The 26259-nt window shown below is 45.9% G+C and overlaps 1 protein-coding gene across 2 annotated transcripts in view; it reads right to left on the reverse strand.

Annotated features, from left to right (window-relative positions):
* Positions 1 to 701: 701 nt before the first annotated feature.
* LOC106651020 (mucin-17) overlaps positions 702 to 26259 on the reverse strand; it is a 75689-nt gene continuing 50131 nt past the window's right edge. The window contains exons 2-8 of one of the 2 annotated variants that reach the window (XM_023461161.1): positions 25536 to 25588; positions 15317 to 15415; positions 7307 to 7351; positions 6706 to 7179; positions 6364 to 6630; positions 1252 to 6289; positions 702 to 1155 (exon numbers count right to left, since the gene is read on the reverse strand). In XM_023461161.1, coding sequence (XP_023316929.1) covers positions 1050 to 1155; positions 1252 to 6289; positions 6364 to 6630; positions 6706 to 7179; positions 7307 to 7351; positions 15317 to 15407 — 6021 coding nt within the window. In that variant the 5' untranslated portion in view covers positions 15408 to 15415; positions 25536 to 25588 and the 3' untranslated portion in view covers positions 702 to 1049. The remainder of the gene's footprint in view (positions 1156 to 1251; positions 6290 to 6363; positions 6631 to 6705; positions 7180 to 7306; positions 7352 to 15316; positions 15416 to 25535; positions 25589 to 26259) is intronic. The other variant, XM_014369344.2, reaches the window with a different exon arrangement.

A 26259-nucleotide genomic window follows, 5' to 3' on the forward strand; every position in this document is an offset into this window, starting at 1 on the left:
AAGTTATTCCATGGCTAAAAATGCGTTTTAACTTAACATTACAACATGATAAAAGTTTATAAGAATTATGTACAGTGACAAAAATAAAAATAGAAGGAAAGTATGCCCTGCCATCAATTAATATATCAATTAATATATCAATGAAAAAATTCTAAGGAAAAAAATAAAGCACATAGTAGGCTGAAAGCGCGTGTGATTCGATCATGACTTACCACGTCTCGTTTTTAAACTCTTCGTTTTAAGGGAAACACTTTGAAATGAGCTGGGTGAGCGATCAAAATTACGGTTCCTGAAAACTTGGGAAATATTTTCGAAACAAGTTTTTTTTTCGTCAATTGCGACACGTTTGTAGAGAAATGGTATTATTATGAAAATCCGATAGTACTAGTGCAACGCAAAAATTTCCCTCTTAACGAATAGCCTATAAACTATAATGCGTTTCTTATCACTTGCTACTCTCAACTACATTACACATGAATTTTACTTTATGTATCATATATAATATACTCGGCCGTTATGATTTGGCACCGTAGTAATTGAATTCGTTCACGCTTTGATCCACATTTACTTTGTCTAACATTTCTATATACGTATAGATGTATAATGATATATACATACACATATACAAATGAATATATGTTTATGTATATAAGATATATATATTTATATATAATCATATAAATATGTATAAATTTGTATATATGTATAAAACAATATAATATTTATATAAAACGTTTACATTTTGGCCACTCAGTTCGCGATCGCCTGCTAATTAATTGTCTTTGTCTAAGGCGATTTCTACAGAGGTAGATATAAAATTTCAATTCACACTTACTCGCGCACTTTTTCAACGAAGAGTCATTCAATCGTTTCATTCATTCGATCCACTCACGCTCGCATTCGATTATTTTTGTACAACGCCTATTACTCGCCGCAGTACTTTGTTTTTTTTTTATTCCCCCCTTTATTTTCTTCAAGTCGAATTTTCAACGTAACCCGTTGAATCCAAGTTCTTTTGCCTCTAACGAATTATTACTTTAATAAATGGCTCATCTCCTCCTCTTCCTGGCAGCGGCGTGCGCTATCATTTCCTTCAGCATCGGACTCGCCGAGCACGCCTTGGGCTCGCACTGCATCTTGCCGTCCCCGCCGCAGCTGTAAAGAAAATTTCATAGTCGTTAAAAAATAATTCTCCACTTTTCAGGAGTATAACTCGGGCACGAGATCAGAACAGAAAGCAAAAACACTTACATGCAACTCATGCAGGGTCCGGACTTGGTTCTAATGTCCTCGCCGACTCGGTAGGTTCGGTTTCCGACTTGGCATCCTCCGCGATTGACGCTTCCCTTGTACGTGTTGGTGTAGAAGTGAGGCGACACCGTCGTCGTCGTTGTAGTGGTCGTCGTCGTCGAATTGTAAGCGAGACCCGTCGAGACCGGACACGAGTATCTGGGACAGCAGAAGCCGGGAATCGGCTGCTCCGTGCAGGCGGATATCGGCGGTGGACAGCTCTGCTGCAGACAGATTATGTCGCTGCGGAAGCAGAAGCAGAAGTCGCAAGGATCGTCGCGCGGGATCTGCTGAGCCGACATGTAGATTTTGCCGCCGTATCGGCAGGTGCCGGGGCCGAATATGCTGGTGTCGTCGTAGTCGTCCGGATCCGAGGGCGTGATGTCTCCGCTCTCGGGCGGGAAGTCACTAGGACTGTTGGACTCGACGATTCCTTCGTCGGGGCCGGCGGGTCTCTTATGGCCGCCGTTGACGTCGGGCTCGTTGTGGGCTGTCTCTTCCTCGTGCGATCCGTGACTCATTTCGTCGATCGCTTGGGAATCGACCGGGTGCTGTTCTTCCTCGGTGCTGCTCACGTAGCTGGCTTCGCTCGACGATGCCGATTCCGTGCTCGGTGCGCTGAATTCCGTCGATGCTTCTTGTTTCACTTGGCTGTCTTCTGGTTTTTCACTGAAACTGGGCATGGTTGGAGTGACGTCCATTGTCGCGACATCTTGAGGTGTGATTTCTTTCATCTCGTCGGTAGAGACGACATCGGAGGAATCGCTCGGAGCAATAGGCGATGCCGAAGTTTGCTCCTCGGGTTCTGCTTCAATTTTGATAGATTCGATGGTCGTGGACGATTCGTTATCTAAAGTTTCCTTAGGAATTTCGGATTCCTGTATTGTTTCTTGCGTACTCGATGGTTCTTCGAAGATCGCAGTACTTGACTTCTCCGTTGTTGCTGATTCGGACGAACTAACATACGATTCAGTCGTTTTTGCCTCTGCTTCAGTAGTTACTACATCTTCGACAACAACTGGAGGTTCGGTTGGATTTACTGCACTGTCGGTTGTCTCTGATTTTGGTGTTACTGTAAATGTCTCCTCGCTAGTTTTTTCGAGTTCTTCAGCAATCTTGGATGTTTCTGTAGATTCTTCTTCTTTTGGCGTTTCCGACGAAACTCCAGGAACAACTTCGCTAAGATCTTTGTTTGCAATAGTTTCGTCGATCGTAGATGAAGTTTGAGTAGACGTCTCTTCGATTTCTGGGGCCTTTGAAGATTCATCACTGGCGATGATTGAAGCCTCGGAGCTACCTCTCAAAACCTCGTCACTCGTGGTATAGGCTACCGACGATGACTCTTCTTCAAATCGAGACGTACTGTACGCGGATGTATTATCTAATCCGGACGCAGTTGAAGATTCGTCCCTCATTATTGTAGCATCGGTAGGTGTTTGCTCTTGTTCTGGACTCTTTTCTTCCATCGAACTCGATGGTATTTCTGGTTTTAGAGTTTCTGGCAATGGGGTGGATTCATTTTGTAAAACTTCATCGGGAAGAGAGCCTGATGCGGGAGTAGTAATTTCATTTTCCAATCCCATATCTTGACTTGTTTTTGTTACAATCTCTACAGTTTCATCTGGAATTGAAGTTGAGCCGATATTTTTGTCATACAAAGATGGTTTTGTCTCATCTTCGGAGATAATTTCATCGATCCGCTTAGCCGTCGTTGACTCATCCATTGATACACTGCTGAAAGTAGTTACAATAGGTTCTTCGAATGCAACAGTTGTTTGTTCAGCTTGATCGACATTGTTTTCGCTGACTCCGGATGCAGTCGTTCTTTCAATTTCTGATTTAATTTCTCCAGATGAACTGTCTTGTTCTGTTTTTATTGGAGATTCTGTGGATGAAGAAGATTCAATAAGTAGATGAGTCGTACTTTCAGTCAATTCAACTTGAGGTTCAGTAGTGTCGTATTGCTTTGAGCTCGTTTCTACATCCACGATGTTTTTATCTTCGTTTGATTCCGTAGGTGAAACTGGTTCAAGTGTAGATGATAATCCATCTCCTCTTATGTCAATTTCAGCCCCCTCGGTACTTATTGGGATATTTTCTGCCTCGTTGATTGGGCTTGGTGTCTTCTCTTCCATTTCTGGCATGGGTGTTGAGGACTCTTTTTCCATATCTGGAATGTTTGATTGATCCGAGGATGCCTTATCTTCTTGGGTTGATACAATTTCAGGAGTAATGGTTGTGCCGTCGACTGACAAACCTTCCGTTGGTTGAGATTTATCTTCTTCGTATTTTGGAGTATGCTGTTCCGACATTTGATTGTTCACTTGTAATTCTACACTTGGAGCAGAATTGCACGTGTAAATCGGACAACACATGTTCGGATCGGAGAGCATCGAGCAGTTCGTTAAATCTGCAGGAGGTGGCGAACATTTGATAATTTCACATTTGACTATACTACTGACACATTGGCAACTGATTTGGCAAGGATTCGCAGGTGGAATCGCTGAATTATTGATATAAGACTGTCCGTCAACGAGACAATTTCCTTCACCAGGAATTCCAGATGATTGATTCTCCGTTAATATTTCGTTTGTATCCTGAGAATGACTAGATTCTTCTTCAGATTTATCCATACTTTCGGGAGATTGAGTTGACTCTGGGCTGATGGGTACACTTGGCTCTTCGATCTTAGAATCATCTTCGACCGGGGTGTTGGAAATTTCAGTCGAAGATTCTAAAGGTATCGATGTAATCGGTGGTTGAAGATCTTCTGGTAATTTCTGTGGTTCTTCTGCTTCATCTGGAACTATTTGCTCGGATGCTTCTGTACTCACACTAGCTGGGGCTGTGTTGACATCGATTTCTTCCGGTGATTTTTCGGAAGTTTCGGAGATGTTGGGATCATTCGTCTGAGACTCGATAATTTCAGGATCAACAATTTCTGGCATTGCGCTAGATGGTCCAACCATGCTGGATTCATCGGTTTTGTCGTATTTAGGAGAAGTTTCTGGTTCTCTAACAATAGCATTATCTCCGACTGACACGTTTGTGTTTTCTTCACCGGAAGTTGGGGGCATAATTTCTTTCTCGTCTTCAGATACCTTAGTATCTACAATCGGTGTCGTCATGTCAAAATCGTCTGTACTTTCGTGTTTAGGGAGTTCTTCGCGCGGAACTTCTTCGGTTTCTTTTATTTCATTTTCTAGACTTGGCAGTGTAGTCATTTCTTTGGCATTTTCATCACTTGGTTTTTCAGTCATACCAGTATTTGAGTCAACGATAGAATCTATCGAGGATTCGGAAGGTGGTTGTTCAAATGGAGCCTTGGGAGTAATGACAACGGGTGTTGTAAATTCTGTACTTGAATCTTCTTTGGGAAGGTCTTCGTATACTGGTGTAGATGGCTGTCTGTCAATTTCGTTGCTTGAGCTCAACGGTGGTAAATAAGTTGTTGATCTTGTTTCAAAAGTTTCGGGTTGCATATTATTCACACCTTGTGGTGAGTCACTACCCATTGGAAGATAGCTTTGTGTTACTTCATCTATCACAGCATCATTGTCTTCAGCTTTATGTTCAGGAACTCTTTCTGGGATTGGTATACCCGTTGATCCTTGTTCGTAAGTTCCAGACTTGTCGTCAACTGGTGTTTGTGTCGATGATTCAGTGAAGTTTGGAACATTTGAATTGTCGTCTTCATTCGATGAAATAATTTCTGGACTGAGAGTTGTCATAATTTCGAGTTCTTCAGCTTCATCATTTGTAGAGCTTGATGAAGATTCGTCTCTTGATCCCGGAGTCGTTATAAATTCAGATTCAACAGACCTATCTGTATAATTGGTGAGATCGGAATCTTCTAATTTAGATTCATCTAATACATTTGGTTTCGTTGAAAATTCAGGTTCTGTTGACTCATAAGTTTCCTCTGGATTTTCCGAACTAGTTTCAGTTTCCTTAATCGTGAGAATTTTGTCTTCTCCTTCGATTATGCTAGGCTCTGATGATTCACTTATAATAGATTTGTCGGTTACTCCTACGTGTGATTCTTCGACCGAAGCGAAAGGTGTTGTTGCAGGTATTTCCTCGTTTCTATCATCGAAGATTACTGTAGTCGGTGAATCAGAAATGGGGAATGGTGTATGATCATCTCGAGGACGCACCGATGAAATTTCAGAAATCACAAGGGCATCTTCAGTGGCAGTTGGCATTACATTGTCTTGATCTAAGGTCGGAGCTGGTTTTTCCTCAATTTCGCTAATTTTAATATCTGGAGTAATGGTAGTTCTTTCTTCTTCCATTGTTTGATATGGGTCTTGTGTAGTTATCGATTCGATTATTTCGTTAGCTTCTGGAGTCGTCACTAAGCTACCTGGACTAGAAGATTCACTAGATACTTCTGATTCTTTATTCATATTTGTATTTAAAGTAGAAGACTCTTTTTCAAACTCATTTACTCCATGGTCAATAATTGAGCTTTCACTGATGGGAGTCTTCGTTGTTTCAGAAACTTCATCAATGACAACTGCATTTGTAAATTCATTTTCAGCGGAACTAGTGGTAGTAATTTCGGGATGAATTACCGACGCATCTGCTTCAGTAGATTGTTTCATTTCGGCCTCAGATTCCGTTGACGATTCTGCAATTTTATTCACTAATTCTTCTTCAGACCGCGAAGGAAGTTCTGAAGAACCAGGCGAGGGTCGAGAAATTTCATTGTCTGTTTTAGGAATTGTGTCTATCGGGGCTTCCGAACGATCCTCAATCGGTTCGATTGGTGCTTCGGTTTGAGCTGGTTGATCTTTATCCACTCGCTGAGTTGAACTGTCAGAAATATCCTCGGGAGATTTGGTCGGTATAGATTCGGGAATTTCATTTCCAATCGATGAAGATTCTAATAATGAACCATCACTCGTGGGTTGCTCAGCACCAACAATCTCTTCAGGAATTGAGTTATCAGCACCGGGGAATATTTCCAGAATTTCCATGGTTGTATTGTCGGGAGCTGAAACGAACAAAAATCAAATTAATAAAAAACTCGATAAATATTTACGCAATGCTTCTTTTCGATTTACTTACCACAATGATAAGTTGGACAGCAGTTGCTATCAAGCGGTGGCAAAGCTGTACAATTTTTGCCATGGAACTCCATTGGTTTTTCGCATTCCTGAACGGCACAGGCAATCTTGCCGTGCAGACAATAACAATGCTGACACGGCTGAATGGTGTAAATTAGTTCTCCGTCCTCGTACATTTTACCCTCGTGATCGCACTGCGGTGGCTCCTCGCGTGGTGCCAAAGTCGTTGTCATGATCAGACCCGGAGTCGTGTCCATATCTTCGTATTCTACGGGATATAAGAAATTCATTTAAAATCTTTGCTCGATTTCAGATAAAATGCGCGTTATTAAAAAAAACCTACCGCAATTGTACTTGACTGGACAGCAAATTCCATCTTGATAAACGGGCTTGCAGCCAGCGACGCTGAGGGTGCATTGTTGCATAAGACAGGTCGTCTTGTTGCGTATGCAATAACAAAGTTCGCAAGGATTACGGGGATCGAAGGGCATCTGCGCTCCGTCGGCGTAGAATCTTTCGTCGACGTTGCAGCCGTAAGTGTCGGGGAAGCCAACGTCGGTCGGACCTGGCAGTTCTTTCGAAGGCGCGCTCGTCGTCGAAGTCAGCAGCTGCACCAGTACTTCGGGGCACGTGATGACTGGACAGCACTGGTCAGGTCGCTTTTCCACCATGCAATCTTGGCCGATCGCTTTCGTGAAGGGACAGACTCGCAGGTAGCATTGGAGCATGCGGTTATGGCACGTGCAATTTAAGCAGGGTTCATTTGTGATAATTCTTGCACCTTCTTGGTAGCGCTGATTGTTGTAGTAACAGCCTCCTACATCAAAACGCACGAATCATTTTAACTGTTTATTATTCTTCGTAATTTATTGATTTGTTTATCCTTCATCGTAAAAAATGATTATTAAAAATTAATAAAAAATTCATTCAAATTCCATTCTTACCATCGTATTCGGCTATCTGTGTTGTTTCTGTTTCTTGGACAGGTGCTGAAACAAAAATTGAGTTCGAATTATAAACTTTAGTTCCAGTATCATTCATTATTTTCAAATTTTAATATAATTGTAAAATGTTTTTTTCATTTTTAAGGTTTGGTATTTTATCAATCAGAAATTATATGATGTATTATTTGAATATTTTTAGATCACAGCGGTATTTACCACCTTTCATAGATTTTCTTAACTATACAAAATTGAAAACGTGTCGGAAGCCGAGATAGAAATGATTGTATTTGTCTGCGAAGTACTTAAAAGCTACAAAGAAAAAGTGACACTTTTTGCTCTTAAACCCCATTGAGAACGACTGCGAACTGACTAAAGCTTTTTTCTATCTGCGTTGGCCCATAGTTTTCGTTTTCAGTTTGCCTCGTTGTAAGTTTTCTTTGTCCAGTCGTTTCTTTTGTGTTACAAGTTATGAGATCTGTTTTGTTGTACGCGGTAGAGATTGAATTTAATTATTATTCGACATCTCATTGTACGAATTATCAAACTTTTTGCAGACCCGTCCTTTTGTCGCCTTTATGAAATATGTCTTTCGAGCGCGGAGCTTTTCATCGCAATTTTGATTGTTGTCTTAGTAAAAGACAAGATTTAATTTCAAAGTACGAAATTAATTCGATATTTTGCTTGAAAACGGTGTAAACGACAGTGTTTTTAAAACTTTACACCACACCATTGTATTTTTTTGTCGAGGTAAAACCATTCGACCATTTTGTCGTAAGCTTGCGAAAAACCGTTTGGATGGAAAAATCACGAGCAGAAAAAAAGTCGCAACATTCTTTAATGCTCCGGCGCATGTTTAGCAGCCTGTACATTTAAATAGCTCTGGCATTGTAGGCGGAACGAAATGCTAAATCGAAAAGTGATCGTTTGATCGTGAAGAATATTACAAACGACTAGGCTGCTCATTAGAGGAGAGCCAGAGGTATCTGTGATTTTCAAAATAAGTTCTCAAGCCGAGAGAAAGAGAAGCGATAAGGGGTCTCTCTCTCTCGAGCGAGCTGGAACTATATAGCCGAGCGGATGTACGTGTAGCAAAGTGTTGTGCTGTTGCAAAATAAATTAGGCATTTTTGCTCTCTAGCTAGCCCCTTAGTCAAAGAGATGTTCTCTAATTAAAGATTAAGCATACATACATAGCGGAAGAAAGAAAGAAAGAAAGAAAGAAAGAGAGAAAAAACGGGGAGGGAGAAAAAGAAACGAATAGAAGAAAGAGAGAGAAACGGCTAGGATTCGTGACCAACGATCGCAAGAGAGCAACAGAGAGAAAGAAACGACGAGAAAAATGCCTAATGAGCGTCTTGGCCTTGGAGGTTGGCGCTCTCGTATATAAGAACATCGGCATGGGCATCCTCGCGAGCAAAGATACCAATACACCTCCCTCTAAGAATATTTGAATTCGTATTGAATAGAAAAAAAGTTGTTAGAAGGAAGAAATTTCGGTTACCGAGTTCACGCGATCCGATTGATTCTTTATGTTTCTAGTAATGTGATATCAGGAAGTGATACGATTGGATGCGAGTTATTCGATGGAAAAAGTAGCGTAAAATTATTTTAGTAGACAGATAATCGCGGAGTATATTTATAAATCCATAAACAAGCCGACGCGGTGGTGGCTGGCTGCGGCGAAAGAGTCGTCAAGCAGAGATACGGAAGATTAATTTATTCGCTCCTCGAGGGCTGAACGTGTAAGGACGATCGGTATCTTTCTCTCTCCGGAGCTCTCTCGCTCGAGTACAATAAGCGATTAATAAAGTCACAAGGCGAAATTGCTGCCTTGCGCGCTTGCCGAGCGGCAGCAGCTTATATACTTACACGTGCGAGAGAAGGAGCTTGGAGCGAGCGGCGATGTTTATTAATGAACGCCATGCGACGATCTGCAGTCTTAACAAACATGCATTACTCTTAATTAACGAATCATGCTGCGTGCTCCAAGCTCTCGACGCCAAATGCATAATGATAAATGTCGCGCGCGCGCGAGGATTCGTTTGGTATCCTCTCCAGAACTCGACAAAATCGTTTTTTATTTCGAACGAGCCAAAATTATTCATTAAAATAGGAGCTCCGTAGAACATCCAGAGTCGACTGAGACTTAATTCAGGTTCATCGGCTGCAGCAACAGCCGAGCATGCAGCCATCGCGGCAAGGCTCCCGCACTCGATAAGTTCAAGTTCACGGGGCACACTTTGCTCGCAATTTTTCTCGCGCTCGTTATTAGGAGATCGGTGTCAATACACACACATACATACTCACAAAAGGCAAGGCACACACACAGAGAGTCAAGGCAGAGCCGGAAGACTGGCGGCCTTGCTCGCGCTTCAAGTTCATTACCATCGGCCTACACCGAAGCCACTCGTGCCGCTCGTATATATGTACGCTATTACATACACGGACTATATCTGCCGCCGCTTGCGGTAGTCGACTTTTATACACGTCATTGTTCGCGAATCCGAATGGATCGAGGCAAGTGAGAGGTTTCCGCCTCGTAATATACATTTATGGATTATATACTACTCGAGTTGGAGCTGCGCTGCATGTAAGCTCGACCCGCTGCAGCATAGCATCCTATGGTTCGGCCGCGATGTATCTCGATCCCACACACCTTTTCAGGTTGCTGTTGCGTGTGCCCCCTTCGCTCGTCGCGAGCTCCTCGTATGGAGCACTCGACTCGAGGAGCTTGTGTATAATGAAAATAATTTCGCACGACTTTTTACGCGTTGAATTACATAATTGCAAGTTCAGCGAACGGGCTATGACGCGCTGTCTCTCTCTCTCTCTTTCTGTATACTTTGAACACCCGCTCGGCAGAAATTGTTTCCGGTCCCGTGCTCGAGTGTGGCGCGCGCAAGATCGCGAGCGAGCGGCTTATTTGACACTGTGAGCTCGAGGATTCGTGCGATTTTTTTCTTCTCGAGCGATTCTCGAAATCAGTAGTCATCCTAATGTGTTTCGGCATATTGTTACACATATCCTATATATGTTATTCACGATAGATAAATCGCTCGAGCATTGGTTCGATCGATGCGCTAGCATATATTCAAGTGTAGCAGCAAAAGCAGCCGCGCAGGAACACGAACTCGATGCACTACTAGTGCAGCAGGGCCGTTATTCCGACCCCCCGTGAGTCGCGAGGGCCGTCTCTGTATATGCTCCAAGCTCGGGTCACATATTAGTCGATAAATCGTCATGGGAATAAAGAGGATCGATGAGAGATTGCTCGTCAAAGCCAGCCAAGAGATCGCTCGAACACGAGGCGCGCGTGCGCCGTACAAAAGTTTGCCGCTGCCATCCTCTTTATTTTCTACCTCATTTCGATTTACCACGTAACATCAATAAGGCAAATCGAATCCTCAGACAGGACCCCGCGTCGATCTTTGGTCCACACGAAATAAAAAATGTAAAAGGCAGCAGCAGCAGCTGCGTGCGCGAGAGCAAAGTTCGCCGGCGCAAGGTGCACAGCTCAAACGACCCAGATGCAGCTCGCCGACGACGATGACGAATAGGTCGTTCTCTCTCTCTCTTTTTAAGCGCGTTACAAGTTACAAGCTCGCGAGTCGCGCGCGCGATCGGTCAGTGACTTTTCAACTTTGCTGCAGAGAGGCCCGACGCGTATATGTATGTACGATATACGTCATGCGTGTACCGCGAGCGCAGTTACGCGTGCAGAGACATGTATGTACTTACGTGTACCGCACGCGTATACACACGCGTGCCAAGTGCACTTCAGGTGTACACCTTATACATGAGCATATATACAACTGACACACAGACTCGAGGCAGCCGTATGCTCTCCGCGCTGATTATTTTTACAGATTAAGCGCGTACTTGTATCTTACATGCGCTTATATTTATATCGTGCGTATATTATATACGATGCAGCACACGCGAGATGATTACGAATCCTTGCACTCTCTAATCGCGATTGCTTATTCTTTTTTTGTTTTTCTTTATAATTATCACAACCTCGCGTATCAGCTTTATCGAGGGACACCGGGAGAGTTGAACCTCGATGATCATTAATTGACCGTGTACATATCTATGTACGCGAGTTGTTGGTCGCGCGTAAATTTCGACGAGGCAGACATTCAACGGCAGCAGCAGATTCATTATGATCGATGAGTTATTACGCAGGTACATGATAAATAGTATATATACGCGAGTTGTTTCTTTGGGTAGCTGCGGGACGAGCCGGAGTAGTAGTACACATCGTTTGTCGCGAGATTGCTCAAACGAGTCATGATTCGTCGCAGCGATGATCGATCAAGCAGCCGAGGCAGAGAGATTGAGAGAGAGAGAGAGAAAACGCAATTACGCGCGAGAGGCGGCGGTGGCTGACAAAAAAATCTCGAAATTTATCGACGCGTCGAGAGCTAAGAGACTTCATAATCGCTCGTTCGATTCATTTGTATTATTTCCAGTGGCGATGCAATCGCATAATTAAGTCGGTGCGCGCGACAAGTCATCGCGCGCGCCAGAGAAAGAGAAAAAGAGTCGCGGCTAAGCGAGTGCGCATATTAATAGTCGACTTGGCTCGATTTGATGTTAATTGGCCGTAATACCAGCGGTGTAATATAAATACAAGACGCGGCGGCGGCGGCGACGACGACTGGACGACTGTCGGGCACTGCGAGACTCGCGTGCAAATAATCCGTCCGCGTCGCTCGCGAGTGTGTAACGCGGCTGCGATTCGCACCGAGCCACTCGACTATACTCGGCACATAACGCAGTACCTATGGCGCGCATTAAGGCGAATCGCGCGCAGATCGTTATAAGGTATTCCTCGCTCATCGCGCCGTTTAATAGAAATGCGAAATTTCCGCCTCTCTCGAGGCAACGGTGATTCTCTCTCTCTCTGTGCGCGTCTGTGCGCACTGCACTGCACTACGCTAGGCACATATCGAAGAAGCTTCGCTCGACGATTCGCGCGCTCGCGACTCCGTTTTCGTATGCAAACAGAAAAATATATAGGTAGCTGCTCCTAGGAAGCGCAGCAGCGCAGAGTAGTCGTCGTCGCCGTCCGTTCGACGACGACGCGTGTGAAGCATTTATATGTGCGCAGGCAGCGCAAATGCAAACGCGTCCGTCCGTCCGTCCGTCCGTTCGAGCAACTATAAATATATGTAACTTGGCAATTGGCAAGCTGTAACAGCTAAAAAAGTACGCCAATGTTGTAGCTTGGAAAAACTTCTCTTCGTTTATAAGAACGTGCATAGAGTGTAATTGAAGCGAATTCTCTCGAGTATACTGCATGCACGGGGCGCCGATCGTGCCTGGCCTATAGTTCAGCTGCACTGCTGCACACATGCATACTTGCGCGTTTCTCGACGAGAGAAACAGAGCCAGCGTAGATATACGTAGCTCGCGCAATTTTCACCGAGCTCCGTGGCGCGAGATCCAGCTATTACAGCTTATATTGTATACACACACACACACACAAACACACATACGCACGGGAGCCAATCTGCCTCGTAATGACCGCCACGAGCGAATCCTGGGCTCCTGTCCATATTATAATATTTGTGCAAGTGTGTGTGTATTGTATATAGCGCGATACTTGCACTGCAGCTCACATGCATGCGTGCGATGATATGCTGTTGCAGTCAGCTCTTGGAGCGAGTAGCAATCCAGATGAATACATAAATACCCATAATATATTTGCGCCCCGGCAAAATGGTTATTATTAGCTATCGGGGTATGTAATATACATATTTTATAATAGTCGGCCTTGGTGCGCAGTTGCAGTTTGCTACCAACTATACATCCACACAGCTTCATGCTGCTCCGCATACATATAGCTACGTACATGCTCGTGGCGCGATTCTCGCAAAGTTTGTTTACATTTAATATGCCACATTTATCGCGTCCGATTGCAGGTTTCGCTTACGTGTAGTTTGCATCGGTTCGAGCTTTCGTGTGGAAAATTGTCGGCTGCACGCGGCGAGCGATCGCAGCGAGATTTTCAGCGGGGCCTCAGTCTGTTGCAAACACACACAGTAGTAGTGTAGTCACTGCTACATGCGGTCAAAGGCAGTCGCCACGCAAGCGTACGTACATGTAGTTGCACTGCTTATACCACTAGCGGGATCGACAAAACAGAGCACAAAAGTCGAAAAGACAGAAATACATATACGTGCATATAATCTTTGCGCGCTCATCGAGTCGAGGCAAGGAAGAAGAAGGCAGCGAAAGAGAGGGAGAAAGAGCCGAGTTTTTCTCCCGTTTCCGCGAATGAGCCTCGCAGCGAGTTTTGCGAGTCGCGATCGTGTGTTTCCGGTGAAAAAATAGCCGCTCTCTCTCTCTCTCTCTCTTAGGCTCGAATCGCACAAGAAGCTGGAGCAAGGGGAGAAAAGAAGAGCAGCAGGTAGATAGGTAGGTAGGTAGGCTGGCTCTACTCTATATACAGCACATCTCGTTGACGATGCATATACACGTGCGATAGTATAAGTTCGTCTATATATGTACAAACGCGTACAGCACGCTCGCTCGTAGGTCTATATATAGCTAGGCAAAAAAAACAGCGAGACCTTGAAAATAAAGTAGAGAAGCAGAAGCAGCAGGAGCTGCTCGCTGCTGGGCGCTGCGATGAAGAGCCGCGGCCGGTACACCTGGCGATTTCCATGCGCTCTTCGCAGAATCGAGAAAAGGGCTTTAGTGATCTCCTTGCGAGAGAGAGTGAAAAGAGCGAGGGTACGTATGCGAATAGAAATGAAACGATCCGGTACGCGGGAGAGATGCGCCGAAGAAGAAGAAGAAGTCGAAGAAGCAAGAGGAACGGAAGAAAAAAAGGTGCGCAGCGAGAGAGCGCCGATCGTAAAGCAAAGCAGCGCGAGGTTCTGTCTTGTGCTTTGTATATTGCTCCTTATATCCTATACCTCTACGTGTGTGTGCGAGCTATTATGTATAGGTAGAAGAGCCAGAAATAAGCGCGAGAGCAGTGCAGTCGGCTATCCTCCGTACATATACAACTGCGCACGAGTAGGTACGTGTGTGTGTGTAATGCCAGTAAGAAGCTATATATGCTGCGCGAGGAGGAGTCCTGGGTCCTTGAACTTGTTCGAGCCAAACCGGCTTCAGCTGCTACTGATGCGCTGCTCCTGCTGCTGGCCACACGTAAACGGAAGCATTTTCGTGCTGCATCCAGCCGATCATATGCATTGCAACTTTGAACCAGTCATGAGCCAGCGCGAATGTACTTGTAATGCGAGAGCTCGAACTGTATAGTCTATATAGTGCCAAACGGGCCGCTCGCCGCGGCTTTGCGTGCGCACTTATCATTTTCACCAATACGGCCCATGCAGTAGCACTAAGCCTAGTAGCAGAAAACGCTGTTGTATACCTATACAATTATTATAAGCGCGATCGACTGCGAATATTGAGTTACTCGAGACTCGGCTTCCAGCACCTTCGCCTCGCCGATATATAGCCTACACACAACACACGAAAATTTTTCAACTCGAGTATTATATGTATATGCAGTGCAGCATGCAGGTAATCGCGTGCAGGCACACATTTACTCCCTCGCAGCTACAGCTACGGTGTGTATACTCGAGGGCATTAATCCAATCCCGGGCAGAGCAGCTGTAACTATGTAATGTACCAGAGGCAGAGCTTCTCTCTTTGCCTATTTAACGGTTCAGCAGTTGAGCGAGATTCGGCCTCGCACGCGCGGGACTAGCCGCAACACACACACGCCCATACGTGCAGGACTTTTTTCTCGAGACTCTCGAGACTGGCTGTCTTGTGCGCTGCTGCTAATAAGCTCGCGACGCAACTTGACCGCTACCTACGTACCTATATATCCGAACTTATGCACACGTGCGCATGATATATCCTTTTGAGCTGTATAACGTACGAGACAATTGTTTTTTATACTTTTTATTGCTCGTTTCCGCCGCGAAAATAATATTTTTGCATAACTATGCGAATATCAAGACTTGTGACCATAATTTGAACTTACCGGAATATGTGCTGCTGATAACGAGGAGAAGTACGACGGCCAGATACATGATTATCCCGGGTCGGCAGAGCCCGGTTCTTAGAGCCGACATTTCGCCACCTGTAAAACAAATACAACGATACATTATAACTCGTGCGCGCCGTTATTCATATATAATTTCAATAGTTCGTAAAATATCAATATATTTTCATTATAGCACTCGCAAGTAATTGTGCATGAAATGGGGAAAATTGTTACAAGTTGCCATGCGCCTCGTAGTCGGATGAATAATTACCTATTAATATGTATTTATGGACCGATATAGCGCGTGCATATATAAATACGCCCACGCGGACGATCGCGAGAGAGAAATTCCTCGAGGGCCGCGGCGCACGACCGATAAATCTCGGTAATCGCACACAGCCAGGCCCGCGCGAGATGCGCGCCAAACGTCGCGGGTCGCGGCTGACTGGATGCGTCGCGCGCCGCTCGCGCAGTGTGCAGTTATATCCACGAACGCAATGAATAATCATGCTCGCGCGAGCTAATGCCGCTTGACAAGTGGCCGCGTCGCTCGGTCGTGGATCGCACATGCGCGCATGTATTTATAAGAAAAGAGTAAACGAGCCTAAGCCGAAGCAGGCCGTTTTCTACCTACGGATCGGAGTCTGGAGTCCGAACTCGAGCGAGTATACGCACGAGACGGGCCGAGCCGACGAGTACGAGCCGGTGCATGCGCGTGGGCGACCGAGCTGCTACATAGACTTCTTATCTGCCTCGAGATAAGCCCAGGCCCCGTTAAAGGAGTATTCGGCAGTTGCTGCGTGTACCGATTGGCGAGCAACGTTTTATGTATAAGGAAAATCAACAACTAGTGCAAATGAAATAGCCAACTTGCCTTTTGCCAAAAGGTGTGCAGGCCTGCCGCGGCGCTGCCACGATGAAAATAGCTTCTAAACTGGCTGCGACTACGGAACGAGTGGCGAACACGACAGAGAGAGAGAGAGAGAGAGATAAACACGTCGAATGAATGTGTCTAAATGTGCCGCATAGAGCAAAGTCGGAGCACTGCAGCTACAATACTACAGTCACACTATACACTCGCGCGCACTCGACAATGAAAAAAGGAATTCTTTAGAGCTCTCGTGTGCGCGAGCGAGTCTGTACGCACATCGTCGGAGGCGCGAGCTGGCGCGGCTTTATGTTCGTCTGCGCTTGTACGCACGCGTGTAATCTCTCTCTCAAAGTCCTCGATATATACATATAAACACACGAGCCACACACATGTATGCAGACGCACCGGCACCGTATTATACAGTATGAGACTTTTGACGTCGACGGCCGGCCGAGTCGCACACAAAGTCGGCGCTGAAAAGGCGCTACAGTTATGTCAACGCGACCGAGACGCGACCAAGATGCGTGTATACCAAAGCCAATAGCCGTACGAAGACTTGGGAGCGATGCGCTCGCATCTCTTCGTATATAAATACGGCTCGGACGCGCGTCGAGAGCGATAAATCTTCGCAGCTGGCGGCAGACTTGAATACGTCGAAATTCCAAATTCGAAGGAGCCTCGCGTACGTACATGCATGTACAACACGTCATATAGAGAGAGAGAGATGGAGCTGGGAAAGACCGTTAAGCGGTGGCAAACTTGCTCGTTTTCTAATGCACGCCTGTATACAGTACGTAATAATGCGTGCTGTAGTTCGACGAGAGCCGCAACGTGCCCCGGAAATACGTGCCCCTGCCACCATTCCTATACTAGCTGCTGCAACTTTACGAGTGTCGCGAACTCTCCAACTGCAGCACGCGTATCTTTCGCTATTTCGTACGTATATACGGCTTATGAGATTGCGTGGGCTCCCGACGCCAAGTGCCCAACACACAGCCAACGGCAAGTGGCAAGTATAGTCTTTACGACGTATACCTACGACGAGAGCCTCGAGAGTTTCGAGTTCGACTTGCGGCGCTGCTGCTGTTCTCCCCCCAAGAGAGAGAGATGAGGATAATTTGTCACGTGCGAAAATCCACCTGCAGCGATACTCGCAGCTGATAATTGGCAATTAGAGGCATCTCCCTGCAAAAACGACGACTGCGATATTGTCGCGGCTCGGTAAACTTCCCGTGTAACGCGATCGTCGCGGCGCGTCCTGTACTGCGCAATTATTAAACAATATTTCAGCTCGGTTGCGCCTCGCGGAGGATCGCATCGAAGCTATAAATAACTGCACATAGCTTCAATTTCGACATTTTTTTCTCTTTGCTCCGATTTTGGCCTAGCGCAATTATCGGCTTCCTTCGAAATATACTCGATCGCATTCCTTTTTTATTACTTTTACAACAATTTCAAGAATAAAAAATTTCATCAAACACGAGGCTACGTTCGTTCGACGAGCTTTTGCTTTTAGCTGGTGGAGTTGAAAAATAAATTTCCTCAATGGGCTGAACGTAAAACGAGAACTACACTTGTGACGCACGATTTTGCTATTATAAAGCAAAGTGAGAAGCGCCTCGCGCAGCTGCTGGAGAGCTCCAGTGTCGGTATATATTATGTGCGTGTACGCGTCGAGCACGTGCTAAGAGATATGCAGACATTACATTATGAGTCTCATAGAGCTCTCATTGAAGCGCTTGAAAAAAAGAGCGCCACCTCGAAACGAGTCGTAACGATCACGCGCCCGCGTCTGTGGGAAATGGCCTCGCGCCGCAGTACATGCACTTGTCCCATTCTAGGCGTGTACGCGTTTAATGTATCCCGCGGCTCGTTATACTCTCTCTCTCTCTCTCTCCCCATCTCTCGATTTGGACCCAACAGAAAAAGCCATCGATTGGCCTAGTTTCCAATCGAATATAATAATATTATTTATATAAAGGCTCGTTTATGTCTCTTCTCTCTCTCTCTCTTTTACGTGTGCGAGTGCATCGCCGCGGCAATGACGACGACAAAGTACCGTTGGCACCTTGCGCGTTTGTTATTGTGCGAGTTGCTGCTGCTGCTGCTGCCACCGGTTTTATATATTATTAGATCCTTTGCCGACCAATTGAATTGGCCTTTTGGTACAGTGTGCAGTAGAGCCCCATATAGCTTAGGCACTCAACGACGCGGTAATTTTATGTACGAACGCGCTCGGCGAGCTGTTATGATTGATCTGGCGACAAGTTTGCGCGTGCCTCCAACGGTATAATAAAGCTATGCTCGGCTCAGGGGTAGTTGCAGTGCACTGCACCGAGCAAGCTTGTATCCGAGAAACTCGTTTCGAGTCCTTTTTTTTCTAGCTGCACACACAGATACGTATAGCTTATGGCAGGCAAGCAGGTTCGAGATAAAGTTTTTGAGTGCGTTTCGGGCAAAGAGTCGTTTGTAGCTCATCGACGCGCGGTGTGCAAGATGCGAAAAGCCCCGTTAAAGCTCGCCGAGTCAAAAAGTAAACAGAAAGATCGACAAAGAGATCATCGAGGCGGATCGGCGCTTCGAGTGCAAGCTACGCCGCGCGCTCGTTTCAATTTTCGTATCCGTAATCTGTTTGTTCTTCTTGTCGCGAGTCGACACGAGGAACAAGTGCTCGCGGCGCCGTATACACGCTGCGATAAGCGAAGCAACTTGTGTGTAAACTCGCGAGAAACGATGATTTTAAACACACTCAATGAGGGGAAATGCGCATGTACACGTAGAATATACACGAATAGGTGTGAACGCGCGCCATAGGAATATAGTCGATCTATCGGTCGATGCGCAACGTCACGTGAATTAGGAGAAAAAAATAAATCAGGCCTCGTCCGCCGCGTAGTAGTAGTTTTTATTTTAGCCATACGTGTAACTAACTACACGCGCGTCGCGATACATGTGGAGGATAGGTGAAATAGGTAGGTACGCGCATATAGTGTTGGGGTGCGGCTCATTCAACGGTTCGCTCGAGTTCCGGCATTTGTAGCTCTTCTCTCTCTCTCTTTCTCGCGTACACGCACATAGGCATACACCAAGCAACACTGGCTGCATAAATATAATATGTATACTCGCGGGCTATTACTACAATTGGCATTAAGTTAGAGCTTCGAAGCCAGCTCGAGTACGTATAAATGCGATATCCGAGTGTGCGAATGCGCTGCGGTTCAGCTGCTACTAACACACTGCACAGGCTAGGATGCAGCCAAGGCTCATAAGTGCGCTCTAAGTATATACCGTTGCCGCGGAGCCTAGCGAGAAATGCGCGACATTCGTGTAAGATAATTGACAGCGCGTGAGCGGCTGCTTGCGGAGAAACGAATGTCCGACGTCGCGGGCCGCCGCCGCCTGCATCGAGCGCTATTAAAGGGACACGGCATAGAGTAGGTAGGTACCTATATAAGTGCAGCGCTTTAATATATACACACGCGAATATAATATACACACGTTTTAGCTGGGTTTAGTGCTGCGCGCTAACGACGATCCGCGCGCCGGCCCAGAATTAACAGGGAGAAAAGAGAAAGACCATTTCTCTCTCTATCTTTTATATGCATTACGAGTCGCGGCCAAGTCCAGCTCTCGGTGCTATGATATTGGCTCGCGCTCCGAAGGATATATATTCAACCTTATAATAACGATGTGCATTATTTCACGCGAAGCTATAAGCGCAGTCATGTTGCGATCGAATTTCTCTCCATCTTTACGTTGTTGAATTATCGTACACACATTATAAGTAGTTGACTGTGGCGTCAGGTGTTTGTAAATTCTCGCGAGGCTCGAATAGCTACTACACGGTAGTAGTAGTGCCATAATTGTATCTCTCGCGGTTCAAGGGTCACGAGCTGCGCGCGTCAAGGGAAGAGAAGGAGGAGCGAACGGCCTTGCCCTTGCAAATGAGTTCTCGTCAGCAGCAGCAGCAGCTGCCATATGCAATAGCTGCGCCGAGCTTGTACGTATATAATACGATGCGAGTATACATATACAAGAAATTGCACATCAATTAACGTGCCTCGAGGCGGCTCCCTCGTATTACTCGGGTAATTCTCTCGAGTGAAAAAAAACAACAACAACGGCCTAACAACAAGACAATTGGTTTTTCATTCGATGGAGGCATGTTTTGCCATATACCATATCCTACGGGTGCGATGCTCGCCTATATGAGCTACGTTATATAGGCGCTGCTAGAGGCCCGAGCGCATGCAGCTATGAAGATATACCCACGCGATGTCGAAGTGCACGCTGTACTACACATGGCTATCATTAAAGCTCGTTTTTCCAGGCAACGCCGAGTACACCGCACATAGTGGATAGTGGTGCATAAGCAGGCCTGCCTATGTGCATTATGCCATGTTTAGGTACAGGTTGCAGCGCAACGTCGTCGCGCGCAGTAGCAGCAGCAGCGTTATGTTAACCGCGAACGCCCGAGTAACCGTTATGATAAGAGACTGCACATTATATACATTTTGCATTTATAATTGTATCATCTTGTCGGTCGCTCGTCGAAGCGGCTGTTGTCGTCGTTTGCTATACTTTTGCCAAGACGACGACGACCACGAGGTTAGCTCGAGCGAGTATAATTTGCAAATATACGGCGGAACTTGGCGATTCGCCGAACAGCTTTTCCAACAGGACTCTGTTATGCTATAGTTGGGCGCCAATTTTAATGCAGCCTCGCTAAATCCCACCAAATTATTCATTTCCGATCCTTTTGCTGCGAGAAAATCTGAAACGTTGTATAGAGGAAGAGTGGTAGTAGCCTCATCTCGAAATTCCGGAGTAAAACGAGCTGCTGCACGCGGCTGATTCTCCAACAAACTGTCGCAATAAGCCAGGAAGAGCTATACAGCAGAAGTGTGCTGCAGCCAAGTGCAATTGCAGATTCGCCGACTAATCAATGGCGCGCACTAGTCTCTCTGCATTAGCGCATTAGGTAAAGCCGAAATAATCGATTGGTCGCGAGGCGTCAGAGCTCCAAAGCAGTACTAAATATAGTATGGAACGATCATATATATAGCGGCTGATCCTGCTCGTGCGTATACACTCGTTCATCTGGGATATATAAGCCGCGCCGATGAGTTATGGACTGTGGCTTTTTCTCTCTCTCTAACTCTCCAGCAGTTCAGTACTTGCCAGGATTGATGGATTGTGTAGGTTTGGCCCTTGGTATACACTACCGTTATAGAATGCGTATACAGAGGGATCGCGAGCAGCTCGAGTCTCTCTGTGCCGGACAGCGCACGGGGACCTCGGCGAACAGCTCGGCTAGCTGCAGTTCGATGGCCGCCACGAGCTCATAGCTATTATATATATTTTATATATATGTAACATGTTATGTATGAAGAGAGATGTAGAAGCGGCGCAACGGCCGACGCAAAGATTCGATGCTCGGCGATCGAATATCGCGAGGGAGCTATGTAGCAGCCGAGGAAGATTTACCATGCCGACGAGAGCTCGTGAGCGTAACATCCGCACGCGTATAATCATAGGTCGAGATAGAGATTGCTCTTTGCTCTCTCTCTCTCTCTCTCTCTATATTGATCGATCGTGAGCTGCGCAGTGCTCCTCTTGCATTAATGATTATACACGCGGTCGAACACTTTTCGTCGTCGTCGTCGGTTCCCATGATACGGATCGAGCTTTTAATTGCACTTGTCCGTGCAGCCGCCGCCGCAGCATCCATGACAATTTTCCGAGTCTCTCGAGTCGAGTTAACCCTTTGGACGAAGCTCACGAGCTCCATCTTGGCCAAACGATGTCGTGCATAAAATAATCCAACACCCTCGGGGCTCTCTTCTAAGAGCTCACTCGGATGCTGCGCACCACACACACACACATGCATAGAGAGCAGCTATCACGTGGCAATCACACGATCGACGCGGCGGCCCGACCGGCTAACAATTTCCCGCAAACAGCATAAAGCTCGTTATGCCTGCACGTATACTACTAGTCTCGGTGTGCACTATACACACAGAGACTCAAGCTCGAGCGCAGTTAAAGGTCAGCTTCTGCGCGCCTGGTGCATAGTTCGAGAAAGCCCCCCATAGTACTACTCGCCTCACTGGTGCTTATAATATACACGAGCTCCGCTGCGCTGTGCATGTCTCGAGGCCTAGCTCATTAGTATCGGCCCGGCCAATCGATATACACACACACACACACACATACATACATACATTTCTATATAAGCTTCCGAGCGAACCGCATAAACACGTTGCGAGCATTTCTACAGCTCAGTGCCGAACACGAGCGAGAGCTCCTCCGCAAAGTCCATACCTAGTCTTATAATATGCTACTATAGCTATAGCTACCCGCACCCGAGATGTATGTGCGAAGCTCACGCGGAAGTGCCAATTAGAAACGCCGAGCTCGAGCTACACTCGAGATCTGTACCTATAATACTCGGCGCGATCGGCTCTCGAACGGCGAGCTAGCTCCAACGGTTGCGACCGAGTTCATGCCTGCTGCTGTATGTGTATTATTGCCACGGCTTCGTTATATGCATTTCCAACCCCACAGCTGTACAATAGTCCGTACACCCCCCGTCGCTTTTTCTTAATCTCTGCGATTTCTTATTTCTCGGCTCATTTTCGGTTTTCACTCGTTCGACGGATATGAGCGTTGATTTCATTGCAGATATGAAGCAATAACGCATAGTTGAGAAACGATAATAACAGTTTAATCAAAGCAGGTCGTATGTCACAAGAGCTATAAACATTACAACGTATATCTGCCTCGCATCGGTAACAGAGTCGAAAATCTCGTAGCCCACAGTACATTATAATATATGCCTGGTGCTGGTGCTGCGAGCTGGCCGCGATCGCAAGCATAATATAAGCCCTCGCGCGCCGACGATTCGACGCGGTGCGAAGAAAACAGTATTACGCCTTGTCGGTGACTTATCTTACACCTGCAGCCGTTACAGCTGTACACGCAGAGAAGTAGAAGAAGAAGAAGAAGCAGCAGCGATACCGATGAAGAAGAAGAAGCAGGAGAAGAAGGAGAAGTAGAAGAAGAAGACGAAGAGGGAGAAAAGCAGCTCCGAAGAGATAAGTCAGCCGTTTTCTTCGGCCTTTTTTTCTCTCGCTCCGGCTCGGCTCGACTCGACTCGACGCTGCCGCAACTTGCGCGGGTTGTGCTTTCGTGCGCGTCTGTTTGTGCGTATGCGCGTAGATGTACGTTCGCTCGAGCTGTGCGGAGATTGCAGCGCGATATCGGCCTGTGTCCCGACGACGCTAAGAGCGAGCTGCTAAGAGAAAGAGAGAAGGTAAGAGAAAAGAGAGAGAGAGGCTGCAATTGAAACGTCCCTTCGCAGGACTCGATCGATCTCTCTTGCGGGCGCGGAACGAATTACGCCGCTGCGGCGATCGATCGCCAGGCGAGATTAGCTACGCTGCTGCCGCTGCTACCGCGATCGGATGATCGCAGCTCGCTACGTAAGATGAATCGATCTCTATCTCTGCCATGCTATAGCTATCCTTATTCCTTGCTCGCTGTATATTGCAGCGGGATGGTCTCTTGGCTGCTCCGTCGCGATCGCTCGAATGTAAAGCAGTCGCTCGCTCGAGATCGGCCTGTGTGCTCTGCAGTCTCCTCCGAGCGTAGCTAATTCCACTATGCGTGCGGCCTCTCTCTCTCTCTCTCTCTCTTTCGCTCTCTCGGCCGATCGGTGGTGCGTTTCAGCACGCGCCGAGCTAAAAAAATTACTCGAGCCAAGTATGCGAAAAAATCGGCGATCGATCGGCTTGCTTATGTGCGTGCATCGATGCGCGCTCGCGACTGCCTATGGCAGCTTCCATGGAAAAGCTTCGCGCAGCGAGGACTGCCTACGTAGTGTACGTACTCGTCTGTACCTTGGTCTCTTCGCGGCCACGCGTCCTATGCTATGCGGCGTGGCCGCGATCGAGCAGGCATATTATTGCCGATCGCTGCACATAATTTCAGGCGTGTATAGTCGAGAGAGCAACACGGAGTAGATTGCTGCTGCTGCCATATTATATTATACAGCTATTATACGTTACACAGCGGCCCCTGCTAATATTTATACGTGTGCTGCGATCGCTCTTGTTTTCATTTTAAACCCATTCCATGCCCTGGTAGAAACGCCTCGAACACTAAGTGACTATTTGAAAAATTTTAAAATACATTACCATTAATTAAATTTTTTGCGGGTATTCTACTGTTACAATTATGTTGCAATTATTGAGTATTTCAAATGGCCTGGAATGACAACTTAACTGTTTCAAAAAATGTTGATCGGGTTTGAAACACTTTAAATACGATAATACCACTTCAAATACCCACCACTAGATGGCGAGTATCTACAGATCTGTAAATCTGCAAGTGGCAAAGTCAAAGTAATTGTACAAATCGAATTATACATTCATCCCTTTTCATTCAAACTGTGTCTTATCTTTTCCTACTTTCTTTCATTTTCTCAACTACGCACGTGTGCATTTTACTATACTGCGGGGATTGCATTATTCACATTGGCGTGCTAACTGTGACTCCAGCGCGAGTCGTCAACATCCCTCTCTTTAGGGTCATTAAGCACTACAAGTAATGCTCTCGCGGCCTATAATGTATTTATATCCGGTCGCCGAGCATAGCCATATTTTCATTTTTATCGGGATTGAAAATTGCCGCGCGGGATTCACGAATACATCTCGTGTTCGGCATCGACACGCCGATCGATCCACTCCGAGGAATGTTTAATCAACGACGATACGATCCCCGAGCGATCAGCTTGCCTCGCAAATTTTTTCTCCAACGCACACACACCCCGGCTGCTTTTATTGTTTTTATTTTTTTTACAGCGTATACTAATATAACATGCCGCCTAGCTACGATAAAAGCAATTTTACCTGTACACGATACACAATATTTTCATCGTTTATACGCATCTCGCTCTGAGTGGCTACTCGACGGTGTTGTATAGGAGACGCGCAATTTACGCCGATCGTAATTTACATTCGAATAAGCGAGCGCACGACTAGAAAATGCAATAAAGGGCGCGAAAACGGGTCGCAGCGTTGCTCTCTTTATGGGATCTTGTGACTAGTAGGCGCGCGAGCAACAGCCATCATCTCCTTCATAATCAAGCCCTTTAACTGTTTTATTATTCTGATTTTGCAAAATGAACGAGGTTTAATGCTACGTGCCTTTTAACGACTTCATTCGTCGGCGCGGCGAATATCTTTATTTGTTCCGCGAGTACAGCATTCAGTTGTCATTTTTCATTAGCTTTATAGCCTGATAATTCTTATGAAAACAAAAGCTAAACAAAATATTGCTTACTATGAATCACTGCAAGACTTTGCTGAATCAAACCAATGCTCGTTTTTTCTCACCTAAAACATAAAAAAAGACATCTCGTTAGTATGAATAATATTTAGTCGTAAAAGATCCTATTAGAATTGAAAAACTTTTAATTTTATAAAATAATAAAAGAAACATCATCGGTAAAAGCTCGCGATTTTGAAGGATGGAAATGAAAATCTCGCAGCGTGACTTTCTCTCTCTTTCTGACCGTTCTCAAGCAATATGTATTATAAGTTGACTGCATGTCCAAGTATAGAGTCGCGCACCGTTGCGGCTCGCGAGTGAATAGCAGCAGCAGCAGCCTCTGCTCGGGCTTTTCCGTCGTTTACGATCGCAGCCATGTACGAACTCTCACTTGGAGGTGTGAATTGGTTCGTTTGTAAGGGCCTCTGTACACACAGACGGTATATAACGTACGTACACGCGGAGGCAAAGGCGCGCAATGCCAAGTACAGAGAGAGAGAGAAATTCTTCTCGTTGTTTGACCGAGCGCGAACCTCTTCATCTTTCTCTCTCTTTTTCTCCGTTATTCGTTTCTTATTTTTTTTACCCACACTTCTCTTTCATTCCAGCCAGTATATACTGGATGCAGCTTGCACGCGTGCAAAACTACCTTTTCTCGGGTTTAATATATTATAAAAAAACGATCTGTGCTCACGAGCCTGACAACTTGCGGCAATGAGTAATATTTTACACGAAA

This window comes from Trichogramma pretiosum, unplaced genomic scaffold (genome assembly GCF_000599845.2).
Source record: "Trichogramma pretiosum strain Unisexual culture from Peru unplaced genomic scaffold, Tpre_2.0 scaffold36, whole genome shotgun sequence".
NCBI lineage: Eukaryota > Metazoa > Arthropoda > Insecta > Hymenoptera > Trichogrammatidae > Trichogramma > Trichogramma pretiosum.